General features: G+C 55.6%; 1 protein-coding gene across 8 annotated transcripts; it reads left to right on the forward strand.

The window, feature by feature from the left end:
* The first annotated feature begins 334 nt into the window (after window positions 1–334).
* On the forward strand, window positions 335–19064 carry ZNF444 (zinc finger protein 444). Of its 8 annotated transcripts, none has more exons than XM_017952709.3 (6): window positions 335–454; window positions 902–2559; window positions 4955–5126; window positions 5598–5916; window positions 16587–16695; window positions 17786–19064. In XM_017952709.3, exons 4-6 carry the CDS (start codon window positions 5620–5622, stop codon window positions 18352–18354), a joined length of 975 nt encoding a protein of 324 aa, XP_017808198.1. In that variant the 5' UTR covers window positions 335–454; window positions 902–2559; window positions 4955–5126; window positions 5598–5619; the 3' UTR covers window positions 18355–19064. The 8 variants fall into 8 exon arrangements, with proteins under 8 accessions (XP_017808198.1, XP_017808197.1, XP_009193664.1 ...); XM_017952708.3 differs by having other exon boundaries at window positions 336–633; XM_009195400.3 differs by lacking the exon at window positions 902–2559 and having other exon boundaries at window positions 336–633.
* The last annotated feature ends 780 nt before the right edge of the window (window positions 19065–19844 follow it).

The raw sequence follows: 19844 nt of genomic DNA on the forward strand, positions 1-19844 counted from the left end.
GAGGGCCAATGGGCAGTGGCCTTTGCCGCGATGCTTCCTGGGAGTTGTGTCTGCCTGAGGCTGGAATGCAATGGGGGGAGCTGGTTGGGCGGAAACGAGCGGACCCGGAGCATGGATCAGGGAGTGGAATGGGGTGGGGGGAAGGAATGGATGGAAGGTGGATGGAATGGAGAGTGGAAGGGGGGGAAGGAATGGACGGAAGGGGGGAGATGGAGATGGAGACTCCAGTGGAGGAGGAAGGGGGGGGGGGGGAATGGAGGGGTGGAATGGAATGGAGGGAGAGGACGGGGGAGGGGCGGGACGGGGGAGGGACAGATGGGGGAGGGAAGGGGGAAGGACAGGTGGGGGAAGGGAAGGGGACCCAAGCAGGGGTGGGCTGTGAGATGAAAGCTGAGTGGGAAGCTGGACCCTACAAAGGAGTCTGGGGGCGCCGGGACCGGACCCCTTCGGAAAGGTTTGCGGGCAGGGGCTTCCGGGGACGATGGTTATTGTCGTAACGTAGATACAGTGCAGGTGGCTCTTTTTGTGCGCTGCTTCTACAAGTGCAACTTTTACAGAGCTGTGAGATTCCTGAAGATAACTCGTTGAGGAGCATCTGCCTTTTTAGCTTGTTGCAAGGCATTATTACCTTCGGTAATATGTGTAAAGTGCTTAGAAACTGTTTATTGTCATCTGAAGTTGACTCCCGCCACCTCTACCCCAGTGAGGATGAGTCACCCTCGTCTATATCCATCTTAATGCCTATTCCAGTGTATACTTAGTATTTTAATCTGTGTGCCTGTTCACAGCAGTGTCCCCTGGGCACCTTGCAGGAAACCTTCAACAAAGTAACTCTAAGTCTGACTGGACACTTACTAGCCAGGTGTGGTTCTCAGCATTTTTGTTTTCCATCACTTTACAGTCAGCGAAATGGAGATACAGTGTGTTACAAAAGGTGCCTTGTACCTTGTCCAAGGACACAGAACTGGTAGGAGGCAGAGCTGGAATTTGCCCCAGAGCCTTTGTGCTGTAGGTAAATATTTGTCCAGTGGGCTAGCGGCTCTCAACCAGGAGTGGTTTTGTCCCCCAGGGGACATGTGGCAATGTCTGGAGACTTTTATTTGTTTTTCCAACCTTGGAAGTGCTGCTGGCATCTCATGAAAAGAGGCAGAGATGCTGGTAGACATTGTGTGTTGCACAGGATAGCCTCCCACAACACAAGTGCCATTAATGTCGAGGTTGGGAAACTCTGGAGTAGACAAACCGGTCTTTGTCGAGCACCTACTCTTTGCAGGCTGCTTCTAACTCCTGCTCCCAGCAGCCTCTTGAGAGGAGGGAGCTATTGTTAGCCCTGTGTCACAGGTGGAGAAATGAAGCACAGAGAGGGCAAGTCACACGTCCACAGTCACACTGCTGATGAGTGGCAGAGCTGGAAGTTGAAGCCAGGCAGCCAAGCTCCACAGCCTCTTAGCCATGATATTAGCCCAGCATGCGTGGGTGCTGGCGCCGGGGTACTGGTTGGAACTGGTGTGGACTCTGGAGTCACATCTGGGTCCCATTTGTGGCTCCTTCACTCTCCGAGCATCTCCCTATGGTATAAGGGGACCCCTCTCCCCAGCTCACAGGTCTGTTGGGAAGGTTGGGTGGGGCAGGATAAGACACTAGCCACTCAGTGGCTGTCTTCGAGGCATCCAGGCTGCCTGGCTCAGGGCTGGACTGTGCTTTGTGGACACAGACAGCTAGGCAGCAGGGTTACAGCTGTTGAATGCACATAGCACAGGGCGCTTATTGGATGGTAGGGTGGATTTACATGGTGGGATGCCCTTAACAGCATGTGCTTTCTTGGGTGCAGGCCCTCTGCTGGGTGGCCCCAGGAACCCAGAGAAGAGTTGGACTTGGTCACTGCCCCAAAGAGCTCACTTTCTGGACAGCCCAGGGCGTAGTGACCTGTGATCACCTCTGAGATTGCAAACAGGGTCAGCCTGATGGCCTGTGGCCTTGCTCTCTGGCAGAAATTCCTCCTTAGTCCCAGAAGGGATCTTTTTTATGGCAGAGCAGGCCTCTGTGTGGCTTTTGAGACTTGCATCTGGCCTGGGTCTTCCAATAAGCCTTTCTGCCTGCTCCCGGGTTCATCAGTCCTTAAACTGATGGGTGGGTGGGGTGGGAGGTAATGCTGTGGCCTGTCTGTGGAGCCAGACAGATGTGGATGTGTGAGTCCAGGCTCTGCCACATGTTAGCTGAGTGACTTTGGATAAGACATCTCCCCTTGCTCCATCTGCAACTTGGGGGTAGTAACACCAACCTCATGGGATTGATCAGCCTGTAAAGTTTGAGTGCTAGCCAGAATGCTGGGGTTGAAATGCGTAGTCTTTTGCCCGCATGGAGCTTGAATTGTAGTGAAGAAAGTCAGCACACAGGTATCGTAACACTAGATCTTGTTAAATGCTAAAAGAAAACTAATAAGGGTGACATGTTAGCAATTGGGGGAAGGGCATGTGGGTGCAGCATTGGAGGGGGTGATCTGGGGAGGCTCTCCAAGGGGGGAATAATTGCATTGAGGCCTCCGTCATGAGGAGTCAGGTAAGCAAAGATAAGGGGGAAAGGAGTGATCCAGGGGGAGGCAGCAGCAGGTGCAGAGGCCCTGTGGTGGGCACTGGCCTTCAGACTGAGAAGATAGAAAGTGAGCCAGACTGGGCACAGTGGCTCACTCCTGTAATCCCAGCACTTTGAGAGGCCGAGTTGGGAGGATCACTTGAATCCAGGAGTTTGAGACCAGCCTGGGCAATATAGTGAGACCCTGTCTCTACAAAAAATATAAAAATTAGCTGGGTGTGTTGGTGCCTGCCTGTGGTCCCAGCTACTCAGGAGGCTGAGCCAGGAGGATGGCTTGAGCCCGGGAGGTCAGGGCTGCAATGAGCTGAGAAGTCACACCACCACACTCCAGCCTGGGCGACAGAGAGAGACCCTGTCTTAAAAAAAAAGAAAAGAAAAGGGGAGCCATTGTGACTGGAGGACAGAGAATCCGGGAGTGGGCAGAGATGAGAAAGTAGGGCCGGGCTGCATGGTCTCATGGCCATGGTAAGGAATTTGGGTTTTGAGCATCACAGGAAGCAGTTGGAGGGTGTTGAGCAAGGAAGTGACAGGGATTTACAGTGAAAAAGTTTTTGTGATCACTGTGGAGTGATTCGACTCTAGGTGGCAAGAGCAGGCAGACACTGGGGTCTTGTGGCAGGCGTCCCAGCAATGACATGACGTTTGTGGTTAGTGACATGGCGGTCAGGAGCCCAGGCTTTGGTTGTATCAGGAGGAAAATGGTCTGAACCCAGACTTCCTCTCAGACCCCACTGGCTAGAAGCAGATGACGTGCCCACCCGCTTCCTTGTGGTCAAGGGGACTTTGCTGTGGTTCCTCATGATACAGGTCAAGCTGCCGTAATGAAGAGACCCCAAGTACAGGGCCCCAGATAGGATAGAACTGATTCTTTTCTCCCGTAATACTCCAGAGGTGTTCTGGGGCGGGCTGGCGCCTGAGCCCCATGGGGTCATCGGGTCCCTTCTGTCCTGATCTTCCAGTGTCCTTGAGGTCAGGGGCCTGCAATCTTTTCCTGTAAAGAGCCAGCGAATAACTATCTTGGGCTCTGTGGACAGCCTTGCAGGCTCCCCAGGCCCTGTCACAGCCACTCAGTAGCTCCAAGGTGGCCGTGGACAGTGCATGAGCAAGTGGGCACGGATGTGTGCCACTGAGACTTAAGTGAAACAGGCTGCAGGCCAGATTTGGCCCACCAGCTCGGAGACCACTGTTTCTCAAATGTTTTGAAGTCAGGACTCCTTTCTACCTTCAAAATTACTGAAGACCCTAACATGCTTTTATTGATGGGAGTCATATCTATTGTTACATATCACAGTAGAAACTGAAATAGAAAATTTTAAAGTATTTATTAATGCATTTAAAAATGGCAATCACGGCCGGGCGTGGTGGCTCATGCCTGTAATCCCAGCACTTTTGGAGGCCAAGGCAGGTGGATCACTTGAGGTCAGGAGTTCGAGACCAGCCTGGCCAACCTGGCAAAACCCCGTTTCTACTAAAAATACAAAAATTATCTGGGCGTGGTAACGTGCGTCTATAATCCCAGCTACTCGGGAGGCTGAGGCAGGAGAATTACTTGACCCCGGGAGGCGGATTGCAGTGAGCCGAGATCGCACCACTGCACTCCAGCCTGGGCAACAGAGTGAGACTCCGTCTCAAAACAAAAATTAAAAAAAAAAATAGAGACAGGAGAGCTCACTGCCTTTCTCTGCTCTCCGCCACGGGAGGACACCAAAGGAGGCCGTCCGCAGCCTGGAAGAGATGCTCACCAGAACCCGTCAGTGTCAGTACTGACACCCAGATCGCAAATTCGCAGCAGAAGGGACTGGGACAGGCTGTCATAGAGGAGCTCCATGGACTGAACTGCTTAAACACGAGCTTATTTCTCAGTTCTGGGGGCGGGAAGCTCAGAATGCCATCATGGTCAGTTCCTGGTGAGGGCCTCTGCCAGGCTGCAGGCGGCCTCCTTGCTGTGTGCTCCTGTTGGCAGAGATGGACAGAGTCCCAGTGTTCCTTCCTCTTACAAGGCCACAGTCCTATTAGGCCCAGCCCTTGTGACCTCAGTTAACCTTCATTACCAGCTAAAAGCTCCATCTCCAAATACGGTCACACTGGGGTGAAAGCTTCCAAGGGACCCTGACGACCCCATGGGGCTCAGGCGCCAGCCCGCCCCACAACACCTCTGGAGTATTACGGGAGAAAAGAATTTTGGGGGACAAATTCCGGCCACAGCAGTTAGCTGGGGTGGCTTCTGAGTAGGCTGCCAAGCGTCTGCTACCAGGGTATGGGGTGCACTGTCCCACAAGTCCAGTGAGGGTGGTGCTGATGGTGACCCACTACTGCCAGGCCTGCTGCAAGCTCTTCCTGTGTTTTCTGGTTGAATCCTCAGGACAGGCTGTGGGAGGAGCTGCAGGACTGAGGCACAGAGGCCCGGGGCCCACGGAGGGGCCTAGCCTTGACTTGGCTCCCTGGGATCCCAGGACTGCACGCCCTTTCCGCACCACGTGAGTGAGCGCCGCCCCCTCACAGAGACCTCTTTGCCCCTGGGCCAGGCGGGGCAGGTGAGTGCTTTATCTTACAGGGGAAACCGAGGCACAGAGGCCAGGCCTATCCTGGGTACGTGGGCGGCTCAGAAGCACGGGTCCCAGGCTGGGTGCCATGGCTCACGCCTGTAATCCCAGCACTTTGGGAGGCCGAGGTGGGCGGATCACCTGAGGTCAGGAGTTCGAGATCAGCCTGGCCAACATGGCAAAACCCCGTCTCTACTAAAAATACAAAAATTAGCCAGGCGTGCTGGCGGGTGCCTGTAATTCCAGCTACCTGGGAGGCTGAGGCAGGAAAACTGCCTGAACCCGGGAGCCGAGGTTGCAGTGAGCCGAGATCCGCCACTGCACTTCAGCCTGGGGGAGAGAGCGAAACTCCGTTTCAAAATAATAAAAAGTGAAAAAAAGGAGCGTGGGTCCCAGTGTGAGTCTGGGCACCGTGGGCAGGGGTCTCGGCGGGCGGGGGTCTCACTGGCCTGTTCCCTGCAGGCGCTGTGGTCCGGGAGGCCCCATGGAGGTGGCGGTGCCCGTGAAGCAGGAGGCCGAGGGCCTGGCGCTGGACTCTCCGTGGCACCGCTTCCGCCGCTTCCACCTGGGCGACGCGCCGGGCCCGCGCGAGGCCCTGGGGCTGCTCCGCGCCCTGTGCCGGGACTGGCTGCGGCCCGAGGTGCACACCAAGGAGCAGATGCTGGAGCTGCTGGTGCTGGAGCAGTTCCTGAGCGCGCTGCCCGCCGACACGCAGGCCTGGGTGTGCAGCCGGCAGCCGCAGAGCGGCGAGGAGGCGGTGGCCCTGCTGGAGGAGCTCTGGGTGAGGCTGGCGGGGCTGCAAGCGGGGAAGGGAGCGTGGAGGGCAGCCGGGAAGCCACCAGGAAGCCCACGGAGGAGCACCGCTGAACCCCTGACAACCAGTGTGCCTCACGGTGGGGAGGCTGCGGCACAGGGTGGAGGGCCAGTCCACGTGGGGCGCCTCCGTCCCAACACTAGCTGCAAGTCAGGAGGGCCCCAGGACCCTGGCATACTTGCGAGTTCTCTAGAAGGACTCACAGCCGTGTTCACGGTCACGGCTTATCACGGAGAAGGACGCGCTGGAAGCAGCTGGGAAGAGGGCCAGGAAGGCTCCAGGGAGCGCAGTTACCAGCTGTCCTCTCCCCGCACTCCGCCCGCACGCAGGGAGCGTTGCCAGCCAGGGACGCTCCTCAAACCCTGGTGTCCCGGGTTCTCACTGGGGACTTCTCCCTGCTCTGTGTGGCTGACCTCAGCCTCCAGCCCCCCGAAAGTCAAGGATACCCCGGCCCAAACTCCCCCTCAAATCCATCTTGCTGTTGGGCTGGCCTGAGGCCCCCGGGCAGGCAGACCTTCCTCATGCAGGACGTTCCAAGGGCTCAGAGGTAACTTCCCAGGGTGGAGGGCAAAGCCAGGCCTCTCTCTGGGCGGGGTTGGTTGCTTGACCGCACAGCAGGCAAGGGCCGACTCACGTTCTGGGTGAAGGCTTGGTGCACAGCCACACCCATCCACTCACGTCACCTGGGGCTGACTCTTGCCACTGTGAGGTGCACAGCCACACCCATCCACTCACGTGACCTGGGGCTGACGCTGGCCACCGTGAGGTGCACAGCCACACCCATCCACTCACGTCACCTGGGGCTGACGCTGGCCACCGTGAGGTGCACAGCCACACCCATCCACTCACGTCACCTGGGGCCGACGCTGGCCACCGTGAGGACCACCGAGGGCCCGAGGAGCTGGAAACGTTGACTGCCTGGCCCCGTTGGGGAAGCTGCCAGCCTGGCTTAGAGTCCTGTCCCGGGGGGATGTGTTATGTGAGCCGCAGACGCCATCTTAAGTGTTCTAGTCACCACATTTAAAAAAGGTGAATTTACTTCATGGACCCCAATGTATTCAAAATACCATCCTTTCAGTAGTGGCACTCTCCCTTGGCTGGTGGCTGCTGCGTGGGGCCTTGGTGATGAGCGGCAGGCAGCCACGCAGAGACCTCTGAGAAGAGTGGTCCAGGCCGCGGGAGCAGCCAGTGCAACGGCCCTGAGTGAGGGGGTGTTTGCGCGAGGCCTGAGTCCCCAGTGGCAGGAGGGTGAAGAGTCAGAGCGGCCGGGTGTTCCTCGTAAGTGCGTGCCGAGTGCCTGCTGGGTGCTGGGATGTAGCAGCAGAGAGGTGGCATCTCAGTGAGGCAAAGCAAGCAAAGCCTTCAGTCCACGGCAGCCGGGCGTCCTTCCTTTCTTCCAGAGGGAGCAGCTCCTGTCAAGGCTGCCAGTGGCCTCGTCCATCTCCCTTCTCAAGCAGCCTGACCAGCCCCTAAACACTCCCCCCTCTTATTGTCTGGGATACAGCTCACCCCTCCTCTGCTCCCACCTCCTGGCACCTCTGTGCCGGCTCTGGCTTCTCTATCCTCACCCTCCTTCTGGGTCATTGTTCCCGAAAGTAGGTTGTAACAAATCGCAGACCCAGCAGCTCACAAATCACACAAGTCTGTTACGGTTCTGGAGGTCAGAAGCCCAGAATCGAGGTGTCTGCAGAACCACATCCCTTCTCAAGGCTCCAAAATCAAGGTTTTGTCTGCAGAGCCACATCTCTTCTCAAGGCTCTAGGAGAGAATCCGTTTTGGGCCTTTTCCAGCACCTGGAGGCTGCCCGCATTCCTTGGCTCACGGCCCTTCCTCCGTCCTCAGAGTGCTGCACGCCGACCTCTGCTTCCATCCCCCATCACTCCTCTGACCTTGACCCCCTTAGGTCCCATGGTCACTTCTTTTATTTATTTATTTATTTTACTTTAAGTTCTGGGATACATGTGCTGAACATGCAGGTTTGTTACATGTGCCATGAAGGTTTGCTGCACGTACCAACCAGTCATCTAGGTTTTAAGCCCCACATGCCTTAGGTGTTTGTCTTAATACTGTCTCTCCCCTTCCCCCATCCCCCAACAGGCCCCAGTGTGTGATGTTCCCCTCCCTGTGGCCATGTGTTCTCATTGTTCAGCTCCCACTTCTGAATCAGAGCATGCGGTGTTTGGTTTTCTGTTCCTGTGTTAGTTTGCTGAGGATGACGGCTTCTAGTTCATCCATGTCCCTGCAAAGGACATGAACTCATTTCTTTTCATGGCTGCATAGTATTCCATGGTGTACTGTGGTCATGTCTTAGGATGCCTGTGATGACACTGGGCCCATCAGGATAGTTCAGGAGAGTTTCCCCATGTCCGTGCTTAACTCCCTAACATCTGCAGAGTCCCTGTTGCCCTGAGACATCGGGTGACAGGTTCTGGGGATCAGACCATGTACGTCTTTGGGGCCATTATTCTGTCTGCCATAGAGGTGAGGTAAATGCAAGGTGAAGTGGGAGTGGAATAGAACTAACATGGAATCCGTTAGCCTCAGGGTTGCGCCCTATCCAGTTTCCATGACTCCTCAGAACAGGACGTGGCACATGGGTGCTGTCTAGGTAGATTTCAGCCACTGTTATTACTCTGAGCTCATGCCATCTGTTTCGTTGGCATTAAAATGTTCTTTTAGGAAAAGATGGTAAAAGTAGGTGGTGGTTATTGTTGCTTTTAATGTATATATCTTGCAAAATAAAAAAAAAAAAAACTTCCACTCAGGGATGCAGTGAGAGTTCTATTGGTTCAGTGAATCTAAAAGTTCGGCAATCGCTGGGCTCCAGGGCCATCAGGACTCTCCTGCACTCTCTCTGCTTGCTCCGAGGCAAACCTCTTACTGTGGCTCTGGGATGTCTTTAGCATCTCTCTTGTATTTGTTACTCTTGTTTTAATGAGAGCAGATCTCAGGCTCAGAGCCTTCTTCTATCCGTGTCCACGTGGACTGGAATAACACTGCTGTGAGTGATTGAATTGCCCATGACCTCTCTCTCTGGCACAGGATACTGGCTTTCCATTTCCGGCAATGATACAATGTGGCCTTAAGTCAGTGTTATTTTAGTTTTAGGTAAAAGTAAAGAAGAGCAATAAGAGCCCAGGCAATAGCCATTGCAGCTGACGGTGGTGTAGAGACAGCTGACATCTGGGGGCGCTGCTGTGGATTGGAGTTTCTCGGCATCTGGTCTGTGGGTCCCCACCTGTCCTCAAGAGTTTTCACCGAGGCGTTGCACGATGAGAAAGAGAGGACAGCCGAGGAGAGGCTCCTGTGCTGGTAGAATGTGGTAGAACTTACCTGGTAGCTTTTAAAAAATACTGTCGGCCGGCCACAGTGGCTCATGCCTGTCATCCCAGCACTTTGGGAGGCCAAGGTGGGCGGATCACCTGAGGTCAGGAGTTCAAGACTAGTGTGGCCAACATGGCGAAACTGCGTCTCTACTAAAAATATGAAAATTATCTGGGCGTGGTGGCACATGCCTGTAATCCCAGATACTCACGAGGCTGAGGCCGGAGAATCGCTCCAACCCAGGAGCTGGAGATTGCAACGAGCCAAGGTTGCACCACTGCACTCCAGTCTAGGAGACAGAGTGAGACTCTGTCTCAAAAAAAATATACTGTTGCCAGGATTTTACTTTCAGATTTGAAGTTGTGGTTGTGAGGTGAGTGGGGCCTCAGATTCAGTAATTTTTTAACTGAATGTCTCCATTCTCCTGTTGAAGGACATTTGGGTTGATTCCAGTTTGTTTGTTTGTTTTAATAGAACTGGTTTACGTCTCTGAATACGTTTCTGTGTGAACACACATTTTCATTTATCTAGGGTAAGCGCCCAGGAGTGCGGTTGCTGGGTCATGTGACGTCTTAGTCTGTTTGGGCTGCTGAAACAAGGTACCCTAGGCTGCTGGCTGAAAACAAAGGGAATGTATTTCTCACAGTTCTGTAGGCTGGAGAGTTTGAGATCAAGGCTGACTCAGTGTTTGGTGAGGGCCTCTTGCTGGTTCACAGATAGTGCCTTCCTGCTGTGTCCTCACATGGCAGAAGGGGTGAGGGGATTTCTTTGGGGTCTTTCTTAGAAGGGCACTAATCCCATTCATGAGGGCTCCCCCTTCATGACCTAATCGCCTCCCAAAGACCCCATGTAATCTCATTATCTTCAGGGTTAGGATTTCAACATAAGAATTTGCGAGGCATACAAACATTTGGTCTGCAGCAAAGTCTTCCGGCCATTTTCAGACTGGGTTGTTTTCTTGCCCTTGAGATTCGTTCACGTTATTCTGAATGCATCCTTTGCCAACTATTAGACTTTCACATTTTTTTAAAAAGTGCCTCATGACCTGTGTGAGCCACTGGGGTTGGGAACCACCAATGAGAGAGAGCCCATCGGCTGGGCGCGGTGGCTCAAGCCTGTAATCCCAGCACTTTGGGAGGCCGAGACGGGCAGATCACGAGGTCAGGAGATCGAGACCATCCTGACTAACGCGGTGAAACCCCGTCTTTACTAAAAAAAACCACAAAAAACTAGCCGGGCGAGGTGGCAGGTGCCTGTAGTCCCAGCTACTCCGGGAGGCTGAGGCAGGAGAATGGCATAAACCCGGGAGGCGGAGCTTGCAGTGAGCTGAGATCCGGCCACTGCACTCCAGCCTGGGCGACAGAGAGAGACTCCGTCTCAAAAAAAAAAAAAAAAAGAGAGCGAGCCCATCATCCAGGAGGGGGCAGACTCTTCCATTCGAGGGAGAACAGGGGCCATTTGGGAATCACGGGCTCCATGGTTCTAAGGACTGTTCCATCTCCTCAGAGTCTAGGGGACTTAGAGAAACCCCCTCCTGGCTACGTTGTCTTGTGGAGTTCGCTTATGATTTTTTTATGGTATGTCCAGCCCCAGCTGGAGTATAGTCTCATGTAGCGTCATGTGGATTGGGGCCTTGTCTTGTTCAGCGATGTGTCCCTGGAGCTCAGGATGGTGCTGGGCACATAGTAGGTGCTACAAAAATACTCATTGAGGGAGTGGCTACCCCTTCCCAGCCTCCTCTTCTCCTGCTCTGGAGGGAATGGCTAACCCTTCCCAGCCTCCTCTTCTCCTGCTTTGAAATACAGGGTTTGACAGGAAGACCAGGATATGGTCGCCTTCCTCACTTCTGTGGAGAGAGAATCTGATCTGCCCAGAAAGATGGAATGAGCTGGCTGTAGTCACTCAGCATCTGGCCTCAGGCACACAATAGGGAAAGGGGATAGTTTGAGACGGATGGGGGCAGGGCGTCTGCCAAGCAGGGAAATGCAGAGAAAAGCCAGTGGGGTAGGCCTGGGAGGCGGGGAGAGGCAGCTGCAGCCAGTACCCGGTTAGCTTGACAGGAAATGCCCCAGTCAGCCTGCGTCTCAGGTCAGAGTTGTAGGGGAGGCCGTGGGGCTCCAGAGGCAGCCAGGAGCACAGGAAAATAGCACAGGGTAGCTGTTCAGTGTTAAAGCCAAACTTAGCAGATTTGCAGAGGACAGGTTGATAATCAAACCCCAGACTCAATATTTGAAAAGAATGGCAGAATAGCGCAAACCTTCAGCAAGTTGACTAGGGGGAAAACAAGAAACAGCACAAACACTGATGGTGGAAGCAAAGCCGGGGATGGAGCGGATTTGACAGCTCTTGAGAACACCGTGTTCAGCGTGCACAATGCATTCAAAGTCCTAGATGAAATGGACAGTTTTCTAGGAAAACATAAATCACCAGCATATGCTCATGACGTAGTGGCAGATGTGAGAGTCTGGAAACCAGAGAGGGGGAGATCAAAAGGTGATGAAAGACCTTCGCATATAGAAGGCACTGAGTTCCAGCACTTTATGTGTAAGTTCTGCCAGGCCTCCAAGGAACTGATCATTCTCATCTGTTCTTTTTTTGGGGGTGGAGCCTCACTCTTGTCACCCAGGCTGGAGTGCAGTGGCGTGGTCTCGGCTCACTGCAACCTCCACCTCCCAGGCTCAAGCACTTCTCCTGCTTCAGCATCCTGCGTAGCTGGGATTACAGGCGTGTGTCACCACGCCCGGCTAATTTTTTTTGCATTTTTAGGAGAGACGGGGTTTCACCATGTTGGCCAGGCTGGTCTTGAACTCCTGCCCTTATGATCCGCCTACCTCGGCCTCCCAAAGTGCTGGGATTACAGGCGTGAGCCACCATGCCAGCTTCATCTTCTCATCTTTCACACAAACTTCCAGAACACAGGGAAGGTGTTCCCCAGCTCATTGGCAAGGCTGCCACCCCCACCCCCAACCACCTAACAGGACAAGGATAGCACAGGAAAAGAAGGTTGCAGCCAGTCTCATGGGATCCTCAACAGAACATGGGCAGCTTGAACCTGCAGTGGGTGGACAGGCTGATGTGCTGGGGCAGGTGGAGCTTAGCCCAGATACATGAGGATGCTCCATCCTTAGGAAGTCTCTCAGTTAAAGCACACAGACTTCAAAGCCGACCAGAGTCTCTCAGTTAAAGTACACAGACTTCAAAGCTGGATATGAGTCCTGCCTCCACCTCTTCCAAGCTGGGTGACCTTGGACGCGTGTCTGGGACTCTCAGAACCTTGGCTTCCTCAGCTGCAATTTTGGAATCTGGATTCCTGAGCCCTCCAGGGATGGATGTAAGGAGGGCTCCATCAGGCAGTGTGTTCCTAGCCGTGCCATATTGGCTCCGTCAGTCACACACAGGGTCACAGCTTATTACAGAGAAAGGACACAGATGACAACCAGCCAAGGAAATAGATGTGTGGAATGGGTGGAGGAAGGCTCTGTGCTCCGAGCTTCCAGCTGTCCTCCCGCTGTGGAGTGTGGACAGCGCTAACTCCTCTCGGCAACAATGTGTGACAGCATGCAGGGGAGCTGCTGGCCAGGGACGCTCCCCCAAGCCCGGCGCCCTGGGTGTCGATTGGGGTTGCGTGTGTGGATATGCTGACCTTCTCCTCCAGCCCCGGCAGAGGCAGAGCTGATGCACGTGGCCCAGATCCCCAACCCTGAGTCACACTGTTGGCTCAGCCCACCCAGGTGGTCCAGTGCCCCAGGTGAGCAGACTCTGCCATCAGGCAGTGTGTTCGGGGGGCGTAGACATGACCCTCCCTGGAGCCGAGGGCAGAGGCCAGACCTCTCTGGACAGGGCTAATCCTCACTGCACAGCAGCGGCGTCTTGTCCAGTCTCCACGCAGCCCCGCAGGGTCTGTCCCAGGTCCTGGAGTCATCTCAGGGAAGGGAAGCAGCTTGCCCGAGGTGACAGAGCTGGTTCAGGGGCAGGGGGATCTGTGGAAAAAACACACTCGCAGTATCTTTTTCTATTCTCAGCATCAGTGACCACAGAAGACGTGTGTGACCAAATGTTGGAGGGGGCGTCCCCTCACATACTGTACAAGCAATCAGCTCTGCAGCAGATGCAAGCTGGGTGTCCTCTAACGCATTTCCAACACGGTCTCCCTGGAGACAGCGCCAGCTCCCACAGGTTGAGGGCTCACGCCCCAAGACTGGCCCCCCATTTCTGATGCCAGTCACAAGCCCCAGGTTATTTCATCCGTGCTTCCAACTGACGGGCTGAAAGTCGGGCTCCCGCAGCCGCTCCTCCGGTTCGGTTAATGTGCTAGCGTGCCCACAGAACCAGGGAGACATGTTTACCGATTTATCACCAAGGAGATTTTAACGGATACCGGCGAACAGCCAGATGGAGAGCCACGTACGTGAGGTCTGGAAGGGTTCCGAGCGCAGGAGCCTCTGTCCCTGTGGACTTGGGGTGCACCCTCCTCCCGGCATGAGGGTGAGGTCTGGTTTACTTCGCTGTCCGCCTCCGCGTGTTCCGCTCTCTGAAGCTCCCTGAACCCTGTCCTTTGGGCCTTTTACGGAGACTTGGTTAGAGGTATAATTGAAGCATGGACAGCCATGTAGAAATGCGATTAGATAAAACGTGTGTGATCTAATCCGAGTAGACCGAGCAGGGAAACCTCACAAGGCCTGTGTGTTCAGACCCTTCTTGGCCTCCCTGTTCAGCCTTCTTTCCTCCAGGGTAGGGGCAGGACCCCTTCTGAAGGGGGGTGTTATGGCCACAATCAGATAAATTAGGTCAGAAAATTTTTCTATAGCCAGAGGTGGGGGAAGATTGAAGTATATTTTTAGTTTTTAAGGCCCGCCTTGCGGAGAAAGAAGAGCAGGTGAAAGTGGGGCAGAAGGTCAGGGAGAGACTTTCAGAGGCCTAAAACTTCCCAGCGTTAGAACAAGACTGTAACAAGGGCTGTGGGAGTCATGAGCCAGGAGCCATAGACAGAACCCAATGTATACATATCACAAAATCACAGGGAGGACTAGGAGCCTGGGGCTGCTCCGTGCTCCCCCGCTTCTGTGTGCCTGGCCCCGCAAGGGGCACCTGTCCCCGCGTGGGTGTGCCCTGGATGTCTCCTCCTGTGGATGATGCCTGGCCAGCATCCCCTGTCTCTGGGACCTCAAACCGGGAAGTTCCCAGAGGAATGGGTAGATCTCAGGCTTTTCTGTGCCCAAGATCTCTGGGAGAACCCCCGGCTGGCACGGCTTCCCGGGCTCCACTCTCAGGTGTGTCGACCCCGGTGCCCTTGAGCTGAGGCCAGGACAGCACCCCTGCCCGGCCTCTGCCTGTGGCCGACAACACACAAGGGTCATGGGAGCCCCGCCACGGGCCAAGGAGCTGGAGGGTGGTCCAGGGTGGTGCTCTGGGCCTGGGTGAGACTGTGCTGTTCTGACTCTCCGATGGGGCCCTGAGCCCATCACGGTGCCATAGCCAGGTTGGGAGGCACCCAGGATCTAGTCAGCCTTGTGCCAAGCCCCCGTCCCATGCCTCAGCCACCTGAGTCACTGGGATTACAGTCATGAGCCGCCACGCCCATGCTCCTGTATCTTGACCCCTTCTTTAGAAAACGTTTTCTTGTCTGTCAGAGTGAGGGCAGATGGTTTGCCCCTGCTGGGTTTTTGTTTGTTTGTTTTTTTTTTTGAGACAGAGTCTCACTCTGTTGCCCAGGCTGGAGTGCAGTGGCGTGATCTTGGCTCACTGCAACCTCTGCCTCCCGGGTTCAAGTGATTCTCCTGCCTCAGCATCCCGAGTAGTTGTGATTACAGGTGCGTGGCACCACGCCCAGCTAATTTTTTGTATCTTTAGTAGAGACAGGATTTTACCATGTTGGCCAGGCTGGTCTCGAACTCCTCACCTCGTGATCTGCCTGCCTCAGCCTCCCAAAGTGCTGGGATTACAGGCTTGAGCCACCGCTCCCGGCCTAAGCACTGCTAATTTTCACACCAAGGATTGCTTTATGATCCAGGTACTCCTGTGACCAAAAAGATTTGAAACAGGGAAAAGGTGTGGTGCGTGGCTTAGCTGTCACCGGCACCAGAAGAATTGCCATCCCCTTCCCTTGGGGACGTGGTTTTGAGGAATGATGTAGTAGGGCAAAGAAACCACAACCAGAGTTGGACTGAAAGTTTTTAAATTTTTGGTCTTCCTGGCTGGTGCCATCCTGCTTGGCAGCTGTTCTGCTGTTTCACGCCGAGAAAAGTCGTTTCTGAACTTAGTTTATGTTTTTCCCAAGTTAAAAGCTTATGTAGGCCGGGCGCGGTGGCTCAAGCCTGTAATCCCAGCACTTTGGGGAGGCCGAGACGGGTGGATCACGCAGGTCAGAAGATCGAGACCATCCTGGCAAACACGGTGAAACCCCGCCTCTACTAAAAAATACAAAAAAACTAGCCGGGCGAGATGGCGGGCTCTGTAGTCCCAGCTACTTGGGAGGCTGAGGCAGGAGAACATGTGAACCTGGGAGGCGGAGCTTGCAGTGAGCCGGAGATCCGCCACTGCACTCCAGCCCGGCGAGCAGAGGGAGACTCATTCCCAAAAAGGCTGGGCTGGGTGGCTCAAGCCTGTAATCCCAGCACTTTGGGAGGCCGACGGGTGGATCACGAGGTCAGGAGGATCGACTAATCCTTACACACGGTGGAAACCTCGGGCTTCTACTAAAATACAAAAAATTAGCCGGGCGCAGGGCGGGCGCCTGTAGTCCCAGCTACTTGGGAGGCTGAGGCAGGAGAATGGCGAATCTGGAGGCGGAGCTTGCGTGAGCCGGTGATCGAGCCACTGCACTCCAGCCTGGCGAAAGACAGACTCACCAAAAAGCTTATGTATTCTGCATTTTGCTAAGGAGCTAGCACTTTATCCAAAGGGCAGGAAGAAGCTGGTCTGAGACAGGTATATTAGTTACTTCTTGCTTCCTGACAAGTCACCCCAAACTTGGGTGTAAAACAGTAACATCTGTCAGCTCAGAAAGCCTCTGTGGGTCAGGAGTCTGCGAGTGGCTTGGACACGCGGACCTGGCCCAGGGTCTCCTGTGAGGTCACAGTGCAGTGTTGGCCGGGCTGTCATTTGAAGGTTGGCTCCCTGCCAGGGGGTTGGCAGGAGGCCTTGGTTCCTCACCTGTGGGCCTCTCCATGGGGCAGCTTCAGTGTCCCCCAGCATGACTGTGGCTTCCCCCCAGCAGGGATGGGATTCCACAGCTGGTTGACGGTGGTGGGGAGAGGGAGAAATAGAGGCCGTCACTCAGGTGTCTGAGTTCAAAACGTGTGCTCTTATTTCAGGGGCCAGCAACCTCCCCTGATGGGTCGTCAGCAACAAGGGCGCCTCAGAACGTGACGCAGGGCCCTGGGGCCACAGCTGGAAAGGAGGACAGCGGGATGGTTCCCTTAGGTGAGCCACTGGCCTCCCTGGTTCTCCCTGCCAGCCCCCAGCACCGGGGATGGGGGTGTTCAGTGAACGATCCTGGCACCAGGATAAGGGCAGACCTGGACCCCAGCCCTTGAGGAGCCCCAGGGTTCGGACCCAAGGGGCGGGCATTGTGGGTGCAGTGGGCCTTGGGGTTGGAGGTCCACCCATCCCTCCATCATGCACCCATCTAGCCATCATCCACCCTCCACCTATCCATTTCTTTATCATATACCCACCCATTCACCCATCCATCCCTCTGTCATTCAACCAGGCATCCATCCATCCTTCACCTGTTCCCCCTCACACCAATCCCACCATCCTTCTGTCATCCATCCATCATCACCCACCCATCCATCCATCTACTCATCTACCCATGCACCCACCGATCCATCATCTGGACGTTCATCCACCCACACATTCATCATCTACCCATCCATCCATCTACTTACCCACGCACCCACCCATCCATCCTCTGGACATTCATCCACCCACGCATTCTTCATCTACCCATCCATCGTCTGTACATCCATCCATCCATCATCTGTACATTCATCCATCCATCATCCATCTATTCATCCACCCATCATCCACCCACACATTCTTCATCCACCCATCCATCATCTGTACATTCATCCATCCATCATCTGTACATTCATCCATCCATCATCCATCTATTCATCCACCCATCATCCACCCACACATTCTTCATCCACCCATCCATCATCTGTACATTCATCCATCCATCATCTGTACATTCATCCATCCATCATCTGGACATTCATCCATCCATCATCCATCTATTCATCCAGCCATCATCCACCCACACATTCTTCATCTACCCATCCATCATCCAGCCAGCCAGCCATCAACTCTTAAGTATGGGGCATTGACTGTATGCCAGGGACTACTAGGTACGGGGGACACAGGCATGAATAAGAAGCCCACATCCCAGCCCTCTTCCCACCCCAATGGTTTCTGCTTTAAGCGTTCCCTCCCTGCCTCCACCTCAGCCTGTGCTGTGCCTGCCCTGCCCTGGTGCAGACCCAGACGCTGACTCTGTTTCTTTTCCCAGCAGGCACTGCCCCTGGGGCTGAGGGGCCGGCGCCTGGGGACTCCCAGGCTGTGCGCCCCTACAAGCAGGAGCCCAGCAGCCCCCCGCTGGCGCCTGGCCTGCCCGCCTTCCTGGCGGCCCCGGGCACCACGTCCTGCCCCGAGTGCGGCAAGACGTCCCTGAAACCAGCTCACCTACTGCGCCACCGGCAGAGCCACTCGGGCGAGAAGCCGCACGCCTGCCCGGAGTGCGGGAAGGCCTTTCGGCGCAAGGAGCACCTGCGGCGCCACCGCGACACGCACCCCGGCAGCCCCGGGCCCGCGCTGCGCCCTCTGCCCGCCCGTGAGAAGCCCCACGCGTGCTGCGAGTGTGGCAAGACCTTCTACTGGCGCGAGCACCTGGTGCGCCACCGCAAGACGCACTCGGGAGCGCGGCCCTTTGCCTGCTGGGAGTGCGGCAAGGGCTTCGGGCGCCGCGAGCACGTGCTGCGCCACCAGCGCATCCACGGCAGGGCAGCCGCCAGCACGCAAGGGACGGCCGCCCCGGGCCCCGATGGTGGGGGCCCCTTCCCGCCCTGGCCCTTGGGTTAGCCGCCGCCCAGCCCGCGGCGCCTCCCGCCCTTGGTGCTGCCCCCTGGGCCGTCCCTCCTCTCTCCCAGCGCCACTTGGCCTCTTCCCCTCCTCCTCCTTCCCTCCCGCCCACCCTCCTCCACCGCCGCCTCCCTTGTCTGAACTTCCCAACGCCTTCCTCTCTATTCCTTTCCAACTCCTTTTCCCCCAGATTTAACTTTCCTGCTCAGGTCTCACCTCAGCCCCTCTTCTCCCTGATTTCTCGGCCTCTCTCGCTGTGTGAAGGGGCCTCTTCCTAATGTCTCCGCCTTCCCCCACCTTCTCTCTCCTTCGGCCCAGCCTCCCTCACCCTCCTCCATTCCTCTCTCCCCGCCCTTTTCCTGCCTGAAAAGCAGAGGTGAGGACCTGGGACCCCTGAGGGGCAGGCGAGGAAGAGCTCAGGAGCAGCCACAGGCCAGGCCCCCTTGATGAAGCGGAGGCTGAAGGAAAGGGGTCTGGGTCTTGTCCCTAGGAATTCTCTTCCCACAGGACAGATTGGGGGGGCAGCGGGAGGCAGCGGCTGATGGCTCTGACAAGTTGAACCCAGGGCGTCGCTGTGGGCTCCTTGATCTCGCTGCCCCCGTGACCCAAAGGCATGGGATGGACAGAGATGCCTGCTCCCATGAAGCTGGTTGGGGATGGCAGTTCACCAGCATCCAGAGAGTAATAAAGTCACTGTGTGTAGACCCGGAGTCTGTGCTCTGTCTGGACTCTGTCTGGAGCAGCTTCCTGGGGTCTGCTGTCTTGGTTCCCACCGCAGACTCTCTCGGCATGAGAGAAGCTCTGGGAGTCTGGGCACAGCCGTGGGAAGCAGTGCAGGAAATGTATCCTCAGGAGGGCTGTCTCCACCTCCATCCTATGGAGGCAGGGATGAGGCTCCTGGAAGGGACCTGCCGAACACCACACTGAGTTGGGTTCGCGTCTGAGCCCTTCAGCTTCCTGGCTGGGGACCTACCTGTTGGTCATACCCTCTGAGCATGAGTTCCACATCCGTGAGTGATGATAATGGCACCTACCTCCCTTGCTAAGGCCACTGTTTCGCTGGGGTCCTGGGTGTCAGTGTCGGTAGGTCTCGGGTGGCCTGTCCTGCCGCCTGAGCAATCCTCTCATCTTTAGTTGGAGCCGTTGACCAAGGAGGATGTTCCATATGGAGGACAGGCTTTGGCCAGCTCCATCTTTCCAGGGTGCCGCCTCTTGTCAGCTCAGCGAGCAACCCCAGTTCCTTCTCTCCAGGGAGGAAATCTCCAGCCTCTGCAGGTGGATGAAAGGCAGTTGTCAGACTTCGGAAAGGAGGATGAGAGCGCTGGTCTGACCACTCCCCTGCCACTCAGTCTTGGGGCTGGCTTCACCCTGGTCCTTTTGGTTTCTGCGTGCCCAGTGCCTGAGCCTGGCAGGGGTTCTGTGTCAAACCCTCCATGGTCACTGCCTTGTGTCCGAGCCCCCCCACGATCACTGCCTTGTGCTCTGCTTCA

The sequence above is a fragment of the Papio anubis genome, chromosome 20 (assembly GCF_008728515.1).
Source record: "Papio anubis isolate 15944 chromosome 20, Panubis1.0, whole genome shotgun sequence".
Lineage (NCBI taxonomy): Eukaryota > Metazoa > Chordata > Mammalia > Primates > Cercopithecidae > Papio > Papio anubis.

Bases quoted from the DNA above. Each gene is read 5' to 3' on its own strand.
- ZNF444 (XM_017952709.3), top strand. From the start codon at position 5,620: ATGGAGGTGGCGGTGCCCGTGAAGCAGGAGGCCGAGGGCCTGGCGCTG. The intron at 5,917-16,586 runs GTGAGGCTGGCG...CTCTTATTTCAG, and splicing joins CCCTGCTGGAGGAGCTCTGG to GGGCCAGCAACCTCCCCTGA. The intron at 16,696-17,785 runs GTGAGCCACTGG...TTCTTTTCCCAG, and splicing joins CAGCGGGATGGTTCCCTTAG to CAGGCACTGCCCCTGGGGCT.